The sequence below is a fragment of the Zootoca vivipara genome, chromosome 12 (assembly GCF_963506605.1).
Source record: "Zootoca vivipara chromosome 12, rZooViv1.1, whole genome shotgun sequence".
In the NCBI taxonomy this organism is placed as follows: domain Eukaryota; kingdom Metazoa; phylum Chordata; class Lepidosauria; order Squamata; family Lacertidae; genus Zootoca; species Zootoca vivipara.
This window is the reverse complement of record NC_083287.1, coordinates 55562733-55578247: the sequence shown is the minus strand read 5'-3', so window position 1 is coordinate 55578247 and position 15515 is coordinate 55562733. Positions and strand designations below refer to the sequence as shown.

Below are 15515 nucleotides of genomic sequence, written 5' to 3'. Positions count from 1 at the left end.
ATTGTGGAGAACTTCAGTGTGGATAAATTATACTATGCAGTTGACTCAGATATACTAAGGACCCATGGAGGGGAGGAGGGAGGTCCTAAGATTCAGAAGAATCTTGTTTGATTCTGTGAGGGACAGGGGATATCGCGAAGTCCCTCCCCTCCTGAGTTCAAGCCCGTCCCCGAGCAAAGGGGAAAGCAGGGAGAGTTCCGATTCCAGTGGGGAAGCAGGAAGTCGTGTCCGAGGCTCAGGCAAGGTAGAGGAGCCAGGGTCCCAGGTGGGACAGGAAGGGGCAAGCAAGGGGGGAAGACCCATCCCTCCAACTCCAGAATTACGCAGGAAGAGGAGGGGCAAGAGGATGGGTCTGCCAAAGCTTTTGTGTTGGAGAAAGACGCGCCAAAAGCCATTAGGAGGTTCTGAAACCGACTGACAACATCGCTCCGTGTAAATAGCAATGACTTGAGCACTGTAAATACGCAGCACCAATAAAAGAATAAAATGCAGAGCTGCGTAGCGTCGTTACTCTGAAGTAGTCCACTCCGGCCACTGTGACAGCAACCTCCTAATCATTTTTGGGCTACTTCGGAGTTGCCGGGATGAGCGTGTCCGAGGCGGAGAAGTGGCGGCAGATCGCTGAGCAAGCCCAGCTAGAACTGCAACAGCTGTCGCTGCAGGCGCAGGGAGAATTGAAGGCAGCTAAAGAGGAGACTAAGAAGGTCCAGGACGACCGGCTACAACTTGCGGAACAGGTGAGAGAGCTCCAGGAAAAAGAGCAGCATTTAAGGGCGGTGGCGGTAGACCTCCAAAACAAGCTGGATGCAGAGAAAAACAAGGCGGGAGGGGCTCCCCAAGTCCAAGTGCTGCCAGGAAGGAGAGCAGGGACCCTTGTAAGCAAGTTCAATGGAGACCCGAAGGAGTTTCAGGGCTTTGAGACTGAGATCGTGTATGCTCTTGAGCTGCACCAGAATGAGTTCCCCGATGATGAGCACAGAGTAGCGTTTATTGTGGAACATCTCACCGGAGCAGCCAGGGAGTGGCTAAGACCATTAATCGCAACCAAGAATCCTTGCATGAAAAATGTCCAACAATTTCTAGAAGGTTTGAGGACGATGTATTCGTCCGATAGTCATTTGGACCAGACTAAGGAGGAACTGCATAATTTACGCCAAGGAAATATGACAGTTCGCGCATATTGGGCGAAATTCACCATGCTGGTGCACAGACTGGGGTGGGTTTTGGATTCGCCTCCCATGCAAGCTGCGTTTTACTTGGGTTTGAGCGAGGAGGTGAAGGATGAACTCTCGAGAGGTCCAAAGCCCAGTACTATGGATCAGCTGAGCAAAGCAGCTCTGGCGGTGGGGGTGAGGCAGGAATCCCGGTGGAACGACAAGCAAGCGACGCGCGCAAAGCGGGCTTGGTTCCCACGGTCGCAGGAGAAGCCACTCCCTCAACAACCCTTTCAGGCCACGCCTGGAGCCAGCCAGGACCAGGAGCCCATGCAGATTGATAGCGCGCGCGCGCGGGCTTTTCAAACCCCAGCGGCGCCAAGACGCAAGGAGGGAAGGGGCGGGAATTGCTTTCTCTGCAACTCACCCCAGCATCTCGTCAGAGACTGCCCACATCGCAGGGAGTGGCAAGGAAAGGCGGGAACGGTGGTGCCCTCCCCCACTGACGCAGCACCACAGCAGGGAAACGGGAAAGCCTGGCTGCAGGAGACAAGGGGCAGCAGCCAGGCACAGTCAGCAGACAACAGCCCCAGCCCGCCCACCCGCACAGAGAGGTGCAGAGCCAGCCCACCCCTCCCAGAGCAGGAGTGGTTCTAGAAGTGACGCTAACGCTCCCAAATGGCTATCCCCTGACGGTCCTCGCCTTAATTGACAGTGGGGCGTCCGCCAACTTCTTCTCGAGAAGCTTTGCAGAAGAGCACCAAATCCAGCTTTTGCAGTTGGATTTTCCTCTGCACGTAGCAACCATTGACGGCAGGGAGCTGCTGGGAGGGGCCATCACACATCAAACCCCCCCCATGAGAATGACGGTGGGAAGGCACTCAGAGACACTGGCGTTCAACGTCACCACCATCTCAGACCCCCCCATCGTCTTGGGCATGAGCTGGCTGGCGCGCCACGACCCCTCCATCAGTTGGCACCAGAGGTGCATCACGTTTGGGTCAGACTTTTGTCTGGAACATTGCATGCAGCACCAACCAGGGGAGGGGCCTCCGATAGCCACGGTGGCCACCATGCATATCAAAGGGGGTGAGGCAATACCCAAGCAGTACTGGGACCTGCAGGAGGTCTTCAGCGAAGCGGAGTCCGACCACCTACCCCCGCACAGGCCTTTTGACTGCCAGATCAACCTGGTGCCAGGGGCGACGATACCCCCAGCCAAGCTGTACGCCATGTCAGACCAGGAGCTGGAGGATCTGCGCGCTTTCATCGACAAGAACCTCAAGCGGGGGTTCATAAGGGAAAGCAAGGCAGCAGGGGGCAGCCCGGTCTTCTGGGTGGACAAGAAAGACACGCAACAGCGCCGTCTTGTGGTGGACTTTAGACGGCTGAATTCGGTGACAGAGCCCGTGGCTTTCCCCATGCCCAGAGTGGATGATCTCCTGACAGCGGCACGCAGGGGCAAGATTTTCACCAAGCTGGACCTACGGGGGGCGTACAACTTGATCAGGATCCGGGAAGGAGATGAATGGAAAACCACGATGTTCACGCCTCTGGGCTCTTTTGAATATCTGGTGATGCCCTTCGGTTTGCAAGGGGGCTCAGCATGCTTCCAGGCCTTCATGCACCACGTCCTGGGGTCCCTCCTCTTCAGGAAATGCTTGGTCTTCCTAGATGACATCCTTATCTACTCGAATGACCCGGTGCAGCATGTGAAAGATGTCAGAGAGGTGTTGCAACGCCTGAAGGAGAACCACCTGTATGTGAAGCTGGAGAAGTGCAAGTTTCACACCAAAGAGGTGGACTTCCTGGGCTACAAGCTGTCAGACAAGGGGCTGGCGATGGACAAGGACAAGGTGCAGGCCATCCTGGACTGGCACAGCCCCAGGACGCGCAAAGATGCCCAACGCCTACTAGGCTTCGCTAACTTCTACAGGAAGTTCATCAAGAACTTCTCTCGCGTTACGGCTCCCATCACGGACTGCCTGAGAGGCAAGCAGAAGTTCAAGTGGACACCAGAGGCGCAAGCAGCGTTCGAAAGCCTCAAGAGAGTGTTCGCCTCAGACCAAAACCTGTTCCATGTGGTGCAGGACGCGCCCCTACGCATTGAGACAGATGCTTCTGAAAAAGCTGTGGGCGCAATTTTGTTGCAACTGGACGCCAACAGGGAGTGGAGACCCTGTGCCTTCTTCTCCAGGAAGCTGACACAGCCTGAACGCAACTACACAGTGTTTGATAGGGAACTTCTTGCGATCTACGCTGCGTTCCAGCACTGGCGACACTTCCTGGTGGGCGCAAAGCACCCCATCCAGGTGTGCACAGACCACAAGAACCTGGAGTTCTGGAGAACTGCCAGGGTGCTCAACCAGCGGCAGATACGGTGGGCAGAGTTCTTCTCGAACTTCAACTTCTCCATCCACTACATCCCGGGGGAGCAGAATGTCAGGGCGGATGCCCTCTCCCGCAAGCCAGAGTACATGGAGGAGGAGGCGCCACCAGCCCCAAGGCACATTTTCCCCCCGTCGGCATGGTCCTGCGGAGCAGCTGTGGTGAGCGAGGCAGAACTCACAGCACTGACGGCAGCGGATGAATTTGCCAACCGCATCTTCAGAGAACTGAGAGGGGGGAGGGAGCAGGCAAAAGACTTTGCAGAACGCAGAGGGCTGCTTTTCTACAAGGGTGCGCTGTACCTGCCCACCACCCAGCTTCGACGTACGGTCCTCAAGCAGATGCACGACAACCCTACAGCGGGGCATTTTGGAAGGGACAAAACCGCTCACCTAGTCATGAGACACTTCTGGTGGCCAGGGGTGCGGGAAGATGTTCGAGACTATGTAAGGGGCTGTACCACCTGCCAGCGGGCGAAGGTGGTCAGAGCAGCGCCACCAGGGTTGCTGGAGCCCTTAGCCACACCACACAGGCCGTGGGAAGTGGTGTCCATGGACTTCATCACAGATCTGCCTTCGTCCAGGGGTAAGACTGCAGTGTTGGTGGTGGTGGACCTTATGTCCAAAATGTGTCACTTTATACCGTGTGCCAGGGCAGTCTCGGCAGAAGAGACAGCCAAACTGTTTGTTGATCACATTTTCAGACTGCATGGATTACCTTTAAGGGTTATTTCGGATCGTGGCCGCCAATTTGTTTCCAGGTTCTGGCGGCGGCTCATGAACCTCCTGCAGGTGGAGGTCAGCTTGTCGACGGCTAGACACCCGCAGACCAACGGACAAGCGGAGAGGGTCAACGCCATTCTGCAGCAGTACCTGAGATGCTACGTCAGCCAGCGGCAAACGGACTGGGTGGATCGCTTGCCACTAGCAGAATTTGCCTACAACAATGCAGTGCACGTCTCCACAGGGGTGTCGCCCTTTAAGGCCAATTACGGGCGCGACCTCAGATCTTTCCCAGAGAGGGAGAGGGAGGAGGAGGAGGAGGAGGGCCCACAGGCTGAGGATTGGGCAGAGGAACTGGAGACGGTGCACCAGCAGCTCAGAGAACACTTGGAGAGGGCCAAGGAAGCGTACAAAAAGGGGGCAGATCGCCACAGGCGACAAGGGGAGGTCATCAGGGTGGGGGACAAGGTGTGGTTGTCCTCGGAGGGCCTTCCCACCAGAGGGAGGTGCAAAAAGCTGGCACCCAAAAGGCTGGGCCCCTTCACGGTCACGCAACAGGTAAACCCGGTGGCATACAGGCTGGCACTGCCAGAGGACATGAGGGTGCATCCAGTGTTTCATAGATCGCTGCTGTCGCCGTACAGGGAAAGCAGCAGGCTCCGAGACAGCGAACAAACCCCCGAGGGAGGGGGGGAGAGGGAAGGCAGGGAGCAACTCAATGAGGCCACGGCCATCCTGGATTCAAGGTGGGGGGTGGGGGGACTGGAGTACCTCATGGCATGGGAGGACGCTCCACCGTCCCAGAATGAATGGGTCCCAGCCACTCAGATACAGGAGGAATTCTTGGTGGAAGAATTTCACGCCCTCTTTCCCCACAGACCCAAGCCCTGGCACATGGAAAGGGAGGGGGAGGAGGAGGAGGCACGGGAGAGCAGCTCACCATGGCGCTGGGAAGCGGAGTTTGAGGAACCAGAGGATGAGGTATGGGTGTCACCGAGATCCACCCAGTCAGAGGAAGGAGCAGATTGGCAGAACGTTTTTACCCCCACCAGCTCTGACGCCACGGACTTTTTGGGATTCCCGTCCGCCCAGGCGGAAGGGGGGGGCTCGCAGGACTGGGGGGAGGTATTCACACCAACGGGCTCGGAGAGCACTGAGTTCTTAGGCTTCCAGTCGTCACCGACACATGGGGGGGGCCTGGGGAGGGGTGAAGGAGAGCTTGGGAGGGGGGTGGATGTGAGGGACAGGGGATATCGCGAAGTCCCTCCCCTCCTGAGTTCAAGCCCGTCCCCGAGCAAAGGGGAAAGCAGGGAGAGTTCCGATTCCAGTGGGGAAGCAGGAAGTCGTGTCCGAGGCTCAGGCAAGGTAGAGGAGCCAGGGTCCCAGGTGGGACAGGAAGGGGCAAGCAAGGGGGGAAGACCCATCCCTCCAACTCCAGAATTACGCAGGAAGAGGAGGGGCAAGAGGATGGGTCTGCCAAAGCTTTTGTGTTGGAGAAAGACGCGCCAAAAGCCATTAGGAGGTTCTGAAACCGACTGACAACATCGCTCCGTGTAAATAGCAATGACTTGAGCACTGTAAATACGCAGCACCAATAAAAGAATAAAATGCAGAGCTGCGTAGCGTCGTTACTCTGAAGTAGTCCACTCCGGCCACTGTGACAGATTCTAAAATTTAAATGTTCTTAACCTGAGATATATTTTGTAAAACCAATAAAAATTATATTTTGTGCTTTACGGTTTGGCCCTCTTAAATGCCTGCATTTCTCCTTTCCCATAGCCCTCATTGCCCTACACTGCATTTCAACTGTTGCTATTTGTGAACTGCTCAGAGAAAACCTGTGTTATTGGGAGGTTCCTTGGTTCTCAAACTCCTTGGTACTCAAACAACTTGGAACACCCAAACACTGCAAACCCGGACAGGGGTGAATGAAGGCTAACCGACATCCAGGGTGGGGCAAACCGCCGGCTGCGCATGCACTGCACCGCTACGTACGCATATGTGGCGTTGCTATGTTGGGGGCATGTGCAGCGTCACTACGCACAGCACATGCGTGCGACACCACGCATGCGCTGCACGTAGCGGTTTGCCGCTGGTGCTGCCCAAGCGCTGTACAGATGGTGGCGGGATCCTCTGCTTGCAGCTGCAGCCGTGAAAGGAGGATCCTCCACATGCGGCTGTGGTGGTGTGGTGGCTGCTCGCACTGCCGCTCCCGGGGTGGTGGGGTGAGCACCCTGCGGTGTGCCTTGTCACCCCCCAACATGGCACCATGGGCGCACCGCCTCCCCTTGCGACGCCACTGAACCCGGAAGGAAGTGTTCCAGTTTGCGATCTTTTTTCGAAGCCGAACGTGCTCCATTTTGAGTGTTACGTTTCCGATTTGAGTGTTACGCTGAGGTCTGTCTGTTTTTGCTATTTATTTCATGTTTTTGTTTTTGTAGCTCTCTCTCTCTCTCTCTCTCTCTCTCTCTGTGTGTGTGTGTGTGTGTGGAACCCAGTTCAGCTACTGATGAATTGACTGTGTGACTGAAGCACATTGTTTATTACTTTCATTTTATGGGTTAATATCATTAGATAGTAAAATTCATGTTAAATTGCTCTTTTAGGGGTTGTTTTATTTAAAAGTCTGCAACGGATTAATCCATTTTGCATTACTTTCCATGGGAAAGCGTGCCTTGGTTTTGGAACGCTTTGGTTTAGGAACGGACTTCCGGAACGGATTAAGTTTGAGAACCAAAGTACCACTGTATATAGATTCAGTAAGCCGGAACAAACAAACAAAGTAAGTCCTGGGCAGAACCAGAATCAGGGGCTTGCGAGACTGACCGGTCCAGTAAGTAGCAGCGAAGGGGTTCCACGAAACGCAGCGGTAGCCTTGCCTCAGCTTCCTCAGGACCAAACCGGGGTTCGCGAGAAAGGCGTCTTCCCGGGGGCCGCGGGCCACGGCTAGCACGGCTGTGCTCTGGTGCTGCCGGCAAGCCTGTTAAGGACCGAGGCACAAGGGAGATGGAAGAGCCCTCGCCACCCCACCTGCCGCCCTTCCCCGGGACTTGCATCCAGCAGGAATTCCTTAGGCTAAACAGAGCAGGTACGTACAGGGAAATCCAGCCTGATGGCTTTCGTTAAGGGTCAACCTCGTTGCTGCTGCCCCTCACCATCCTGCCACAGCAGTGTGGAACAGCGGTTAGAGCAGGGGTGGGGAACATCAGGCCGAGGGGCAGATGCAACTCTTTTCATCTAACCTTCAGGACTCTCCAATCCTTGCTTGGCACCCTGCTTTTGCCTGGCTGGCATGTGTCCTTCATCTCCGGCAAAGCCTTTTGCTCGCCTGGATGGAGACGAAGAGACTGGAAATGTCTGGAGAAACCACCCTACTTGGCAAAAGGGAAAGTTGCCTTTTTCGCTGTGCCCAGTTTTGCCTCCGATTCCGCCCACCACCAGGCTGCCCAGAAGGTAACCACTGACCCCAAGCAGATAACGGTTCCCCATCCCCATGTAAGAGTGCCAATCTAGGGCTGACGAGACCCAGGTTCAAATCCCGGCTCTTCAAAGCTTACCAGGTGGCGACCTTGAGGCACGCATTCGCGCACAGCCGAACCTACCTCGCAGGGTTGTTGGCAGGGTAAAATGGAGTGGGGAGAACTGTGTGTGCCCCTTTAAGCTCCTTGGAGGAAAGGCAGGATATAAATGGGATAATGAAACTGACTTTAGGATATTATCACGTTTTTAAAAAGAGGGTGGTATTATTGCTTATCAAGCACTTGAAATAACTGGGCAGCTCTGTCCTGCAATTCTGTTTCTTAGCCTGCCCCTCCTTTGCTAAATCAAATAATCACGCTCTTGTACTTGTTCTTTGAAACTACCTTCCAAATTCCGCTTTGGGCTGGATTTTACAAAGAGTTTATTCAATGGGCAGGCAAACTAAGGCCCGGGGGCCGGATCCGGCCCAATCGCCTTCTAAATTCGGCCCGCGGACAGTCCGGGAATCAGCGTGTTTTTACACGAGTAGAATGTGTCCTTTTATTTTAAATGTATCTCTGGGCTATTTGTGGGGCATAGGAATTTGTTTACATTTTTTTTCAAAATATAGTCCAGCCCCCCACAAGGTCTGAGGAACAGTGGACTGGCCCCCTGCTGAAAAGGTTTGCTGACCCCTGTGATTCCTTCCGACCTTGTATCCCAGCTGCCTTCCTAGTATGATCTGCTATCCGAGGCAGGAGGTTTTTCCTCTGAACTCTACTCAGCAGCCTGCATGGTGCAAACGCCTAGAGGTAGAGAAGCCCAAGTTACTCATTTAACTCCAGTGAAAGGATACAGGATTTCCAGCAAGAGACTGACGAGGCAGCGGCTGCAGCACGGAAGACGCCAGACTGTCCCAAAACACCGTCCCCCTGGGGAAATGAAACGCAGGCCCCACTCACCACAAAGGCAATCCCATGTGGAGGAAGGTAGGGATCAATAACTCGGAACAGTGTCAGAGAAATGAACACTTTTTTCAAAGAAACGAAACTGCTCAGGAAGCCAGGCCTAGTTAGCACAGCCAACTCTCCCCGGTAGATCTTGCCCCTATCAGGCAGCTGTGGGGACTGAAGGTCCTCGCTTTCTCACTTTCCCCACTGGAACCTGAGACTCCATCGGCCTGCCTGTCTTTGCTCCTCCCTCTTCATACCTCTTCTGGTTCTGGGAGACCAGGGGCAATGGCAGCTGATCGCAGCAGGAGGGGAAGACCCTTAGGATTCCCCAGCAGCCTGCCTCATCTCTGCCTCTTGGCCTTCTTCCTCTCCGTCTCTGGACTGCTCTCTGCCCCAGACTCTCCCTGCTCACTAAGCCCTGTTGCCTCTTCAGCTTCCAACCCCTCCTCTTCCCAGTCTGCTCCCTCTGACCACTCATCTCTGTCCCAGCAACAAGCCCTGCTCTGAGCCTTCTTTCCTGGGGGTTCCCCAGATGGTGCCTTGCACCATTCCTCTGCATCTTAGCCAGTCCACGACAGGAGATGCCTTATATAGCAAGCCAGACCAAAGGCCCACACAGGCTGACAGTCGCTTTCCAGGGTTTTGGAGAAGGAGGTGCTATTTCGGAGGTGCTATTGGGTACTGAACCTGGGACCTTCTGCATACCGACTGAGCTATCCCGCTGTCTATATACCAGTTAAACTGGGCCAGCCAGCATTACATATTCTGGTACTATTGATTTTTAAAAAAAATGTATTAAAATATATATAAATAATTTTTATCTGGTTTTAAAAGAATAAAAAACAAATACAAAACAAATACAAAAATCCATGCACAGAGATTACTCCGAATCTCGTGACCTCCTCCCACCTCGTCCATGGGTCCCAATAATAACATTTATAACTGCCCATCAGTTTGTTATCTCATTTTTTGTCCATCTAAATTGTCCGTAATTTTTCATTACATTACAAGAGTGTTTAAAATCCTGCTAATGGTTTCATCTCCTTACAGTAAGTAAACTTTCAATTTCCCCCGTTCTTTTTTTAAAGCTTTTGTCCTCTTGGTTGCTGAGCTTCCTAGTTAATTTTGCCATTTCCGCATAGTCCATCAACCTGGTTTGCCGTTCTTCTCTGGTGGGGCTTGTATCTTCCTTCCATCACTGGGCTAATGACATCCGAGCGGCAGTTGTTGCATACTTTATGGATGAAAATACAGACCTCACTCTACATCTTTGTTTCAAATGGAGCTGTTTTAATGAAAATCAGACTTTGGCCTGGGCTCAGCATTCTAGCTCCCCCTCCCGCAGGCACCCCCAAACTCAGCCCTCCAGCCGTTTTGGGACTACAACTCCCATTATCCCTAGCTAACAGGATCAGTGGTGAGGGATGATGGGAATTGTTGTCCCAAAACAGCTGTACGGCCAAGTTTGGGGGTGCCTGCACTAGGGCAACAGGAGTTTTCCTCCACTAGTCCAACCTCCTGCAATGCAGGGTCATCTAGTATCACCCCCTGCGATGCAGGCTACACAGCTGAAGCACCCTGGCTAGGCCCCTGCTCCTACCTTGTGCTGGCTTGAGCCGTGTGGAGGAACTTGAAGGCGGGCACGGGGCAGACGGTTCTCAGCAGCTCCCAGGGCTCCATCCCCATGCTAAACCCACTGCAAAGCAAGGGACATGGCACTGAGAAGAGCAGACGTAACAGGCAACACCTGCCCCAGGGGCTCCCATACCTTTTTGGGGGCTGGATAATAATGAGAATAATTTATTATTTATACCCTGCCCACCTGGCTGGATTTTCCCAGCTCCCAACAGAATATGAAAAACACCAAACATTAAAAGCCTCCCTAAACAGAGACATCACCTTGCCGACAAAGGTCCGTATAGTTAAAGCTATGGTTTTCCCAGTAGTGATGTATGGAAGTGAGAGCTGGACCATCAAGAAGGCTGATCGCAGAAGAATGGATGCTTTTGAGTTATGGTGCTGGAGGAGACTCTTGAGAGTCCCATGGACTGCAAGAAGATCAAACCTCTCCATTCTGAAGGAAATCAGCCCTGAGTGCTCACTGGAAGGACAGGTGCTGAAGCTGAGGCTCCAATACTTTGGCCACCTCATGAGAAGAGACGACTCCCTGGAAAAGACCCTGATGTTGGGAAAGATGGAGAGCACTAGGAGAAGGGGACAACAGAGGACGAGATGGTTGGACAGTGTTCTCGAAGCTACGAACATTAGTTTGACCAAACTGCGGGAGGCAGTGGAAGACAGGAGTGCCTGGCGTGCTATTGTCCATGGGGTCACGAAGAGTCGGACACGACTAAACAACAACAAACAGGGCTGCCTTCAGATGTCTTCTAAAAGTCAGATAGCTGTTTATTTCCTTGACATCTGATGGGAGGGCGTTCCACAGGGCGGGCGCCACCACCGAGAAGGCCCTCTGCCTGGTTCCCTGTAACCCAGGCACAGGCAGACTTGGCCCTCCAGATATTTTGGGACTACAACTCCCATCATCCCTAGCTAACAGGACCAGTGGCCATGGATGATGGGAACTGTAGTCTCAAAACTCTGCCTGGTTCCCTGTAGCTTGGCTTCTTGCAGTGAGGGAACCGCCAGAACGCCCTTGGCGCTGGACTTCAGTTTCTGGGCTGAACGATGGGGCTGGAGACGCTCCTTCAGGTATACTGGGCCGAGGCCATTTAGGATGGGAGTTGTAGTGCGGAACACCTGTTGGGTGTCGGGCTGGGGAAGGCTATCTCAGGTACACATGTCTGCAGAAAGCATTTGGCCTTTCTGAAGAGAATGCAATGGAACGGCTCTTAAATCAAGCGCCGGCTGGACAGGAAACAGCAAAAGCGAGCCCCTGTCCCAAGCGTCTGCCTCGGACTCACCTTTGCGATGTGAAAATCTTGAGCGGGCAGAGAAGCCCAGCGAGGCAGGAAGCGATGCAAGCATTCATGGAAGCGAGGGAGACTTGACACGGGGCTTCAGGAAGGTGCTTCCTCGGCAGGGGAGCGGCTGCCCGCTTCAACACCTCGTCGTTGTGAAACAGAAGGACCCCGTCTGCATACCTGGGAGGAGGGCAAAATCGGGGGCATTTCTGATAGACTAGATTTCCCGAATGTTGAGTTCCAATTAACTTTCTGATGGCGAAAGCTGCTTGACAGTGCAATGGACTCCCTTGGGGAACCCTTCCAACTGCAGGCTGGGGCTGACGGGAGCTGTAGTCCCAAACACCTGGAGGGTACCCGATTGGAGGAAGCTGAACTAGTTTATGAATTTCTTCCCCTTCCCTCCTCCTGTGCAGACACTCCTGAGGATGTCACCTATTCTTATAGAATCATAGAAGAGCTTGGAAGGGGCCACTGAGGATCCTCTAGTCCAACCCCCTGCAATGCAGGAATCTCAGCTAAAGAATCCATGACAGGTGGCCATCCAACCTCTGCTTTAAAACCTCCAGGGGAGGAGAGTCCACCACATCCCGAGGGATTCACCCTGTGCCCATTTTATCCTCGCGACAACCCTGTTGTGTGGTACGTAATGCTTTGCCATATGTTTTTTCACTGTCCTATGTTGAAAGATTTTTGGCAGAAGGTAACTGAAACCATTAACAGAACTGTATGGAATAATCTTACATTTACAGTGAAAAATATCCTCCTGAATTATATGCCCAGAACATGGAACCTTACAAAAGGACAATACGAGTAGACTCTCCGTGCCCTGACCACAGCAAAAAGACAGATACAGTGGTACTTCGACTTACAAATTTAATCCGTTCCGAACGGACCTTCGTAAGTTGAAAAAATCGTAAGTAGAAGCCTATGGGGAAGAAATATTTTAAAAATAATAAGTTGAAGCAACCCCTATTAAAAATCCATTAAGTCGAAAAAATCCTATTCGCGCCGCATCCAAAATGGCGGGAGGATCTCCATTCGTAACTCAAAACATTCGTATGTCGAGTCATTCGTAAGTCGAGGTACCACTGTACTGATGAATTGGAAAAATAAAAATGTGGCTCCCTTCTACGATTGGATTGAAGACTTATACAAACTTGCAATATATGAACAACTTGCATATCAACGCAGACTTTCCATGGACAAATTCAATGATATTTGAAATCCATTCTTACAATTACTGTAATAGGTTGAAGTACAATAACAACCTTGAAAAATATATGGTTTTGGGTTTGTCCCCTATCCCCCCCCTTTGTTTTCCCTTCTGCACGGATTCTGTTTCTCCTTTTGGTTTGCATCTCACCATGTCTGGTGCACATATAGTTAGGTACTTTTTGAACTTTCAATAAAGATGTTTTTTAAAAAATGCTTGCCATGCTTGGAGGAGAACCATTGAAATAAAGTAGAAATGCATTCATTCTGACGTGTCTACCCTGAGTAGATCTACCCTGACGTGTCTACCCTAAGACCTTCCTTTACGCACCTCTGGAGCCATGAAAGGCACAGCAGGGCGTTGTAGTGCTGCAGAGGGCTCTCGCCAGCTTGGTGTGGTGCCACCGAGACAGACAGGATGTGGCCGGGGGGGTACTCTTCTCGGATGGCTTCGCAGAACCGGGAACTCAGCCCTAGGGGAGAAGAGGCCAACGCAAATGGTTTAGCATAGCTTAACACCAGGAAAGAAGGAGTTGATAATAATAATAATAATAATAATAATAATAATAATAATAATATCTTGCCCATCTGGCTGGGCTCCCCCAGCCACTCTAGGCGGCTTACAGCATATATAAAAACACACCAAAACATCAAGCATTAAAAAAAACAGAATATCCTATACAGGCAACAAACAAACCAATAAATGGATAGAAACCAATTACAACAACAACAAGTTTACAGCAGGGGTCAGCAACCTTTTTCAGCCGTGGGCCGGTCCACTGTCCCTCAGACCATGTAGTGGGTCGGACTATATTTTTTTGGGGGGGGGGAATGAACGAATTCCTATGCCCCACAAATAACCCAGAGATGCATTTAAATAAAAGCACACATTCTACTCATGTAAAAACACCAGGCAGGCCCCATAAATAACACAGAGATGCATTTTTTTTTAAAGGACACATTCTACTCATGTAAAAACACGCTGATTCCCGAACCGTCCGTGGGCCGGATTGAGAAGGCGATTGGGCCGCATCCGGCCCACAGGCCTTAGGTTGCCTACTCCTGGTTTACAATTATACCCAAATTAAAATAACCCCAACCCGAACTAAACATTTAATCAACCCTAGCCCAACAAAAAACAAAACAGAGGAACCAAAATGAAAAACATTTAAAACCATTTTAGCCATTTGCCCCAACGCAAGAGACGTTCCAGCAATGTCCCTCCAGACATTGTTATGCAATTATTATTATTATTACTAGTATCATTTAGCCCGTTAAATTAACGGGTGCTAGAACTGAAGGCGGCTTTATGTCCGCGACCCCACAGAAGAGGCAGCCGATGGCTGCCCCCAAGAGGAGCTCGGGCGGGCGGGCAGGCGAGGGTCATTTACCGAGGAGCCGGCCCAGAAGGGGCAGGAGTTCTTCACCTGTGGGGAGCTGCTGAGAGAGAGTGCCCCGAAGCTCAGCGCCACCAGGCAGCACCCCAAGATCAGCTGCAGCAGCCCCAGAGACAGCAGAGGTCGGGCCGGCAGCAGCCCTGGCCGAGATGCCGCCGCCGGCCTCCACGCCCAACAGCAGGCCCCGCCGGGGGAGAGCGTGACCCAGTGGGGCTGAGGCCACCCGGAGCAGGACCATCGCGGCCGGGCAGCCGGCGGGGGCGGCGGGACCAAAGAGGCGGAGGCGGAGCAAGGTCTGGGCGCCTCGTGCGCTGCCGAGAGCCGGGCCAGCGGGCAGCAGGAGCATGCGCAAGTTCCAAGGCGCTAGAACATCTGTGAAGGGAGCAGCGGGGCCGCGGCCTACCCTCCCTCTCTGCGCTCGGCTGCAGGGCGCGCCGGGAACGCAAGTAAACAAACTCGCTATCCTGTCGTGCCCCGTGACCGAGCGCAGAGAGGAAGGGGCGGCTGCGGCCCTGCCGCTCCTTTCACGGGCTCCTCCATCGCTGTTCTGCCTCCTCCGCCGCCGCGGTCCATGCCTAGGCAGGGGAGGGGGGAAGGTAGAGGCGGCCAGAGCCCTCTTTCCTTCCTGCCCTCCCCCTGGGCTCGAGCCGCCTCCTTGTCCGCTGCCGCTGCCTGAGGACCGCGAGGAAACGGTAGGCGGGGGGGGGGAGAGCACGTGTGTGTGTGTGTGTGTGTCTCTGCGTCCAATCCCTGTGTCCGTGGGGCACATGCGCAGTAGCGCAGACACAGGGACACAGGGACTGGACGCAGAGACACTTGCATATTATTATATAGGATTATTATTATTATTATTATTATTATTATTAGAATATTAATCAGCCCAAGGCCTTGTTGAAGAGGAACGTCTTCGCCTGGTGCCTAAAGATGCATAATGAAGCGCCAGGCGAACTTCCCTGGGGAGAGCATCCCACAAACGGGGAGCCACTGCAGAAAAGGCCCTGTTCTCGTGTTGCCACTCTCCAGACCTCTTGAGCAGGAGACACACGAAGGAGGGCCTCAGAAGATGATCTCAGGGTCCGGGTTGGTTCGTATGAGAAGAAGCGGTCCTTGAGCGATTGCCATCCTGAGCCGTTTAAGGCTTTATAGGTCAAAACCAGCACTTTGAATTGGGTCCAGAAGCTAACTGGCAGCCAGTGCAGTTGGACCAGGATTGGTGTGAGATGCACAAACTGCCTTGTCCCAGTGAGCAACCTGGCTGTTGAATTCTGCACTGGCTGAAGGCAACCCTGCTTAGTGGAGTTTTTAA

General features: G+C 53.0%; 1 protein-coding gene across 2 annotated transcripts in view; it reads right to left on the bottom strand.

Annotated features, from left to right (window-relative positions):
* LOC118092013 (tubulin delta chain) overlaps window positions 1-15515 on the bottom strand; it is a 28615-nt gene that overhangs the window by 5759 nt on the left and 7341 nt on the right. For both annotated transcript variants that reach the window (XM_035129700.2, XM_035129701.2), the window contains exons 7-11: window positions 13144-13285; window positions 11598-11777; window positions 10277-10372; window positions 8580-8655; window positions 7091-7232 (exon numbers count right to left, since the gene is read on the bottom strand). In XM_035129700.2, the coding sequence (XP_034985591.1) occupies window positions 7091-7232; window positions 8580-8655; window positions 10277-10372; window positions 11598-11777; window positions 13144-13285 (636 nt within the window). The remainder of the gene's footprint in view (window positions 1-7090; window positions 7233-8579; window positions 8656-10276; window positions 10373-11597; window positions 11778-13143; window positions 13286-15515) is intronic.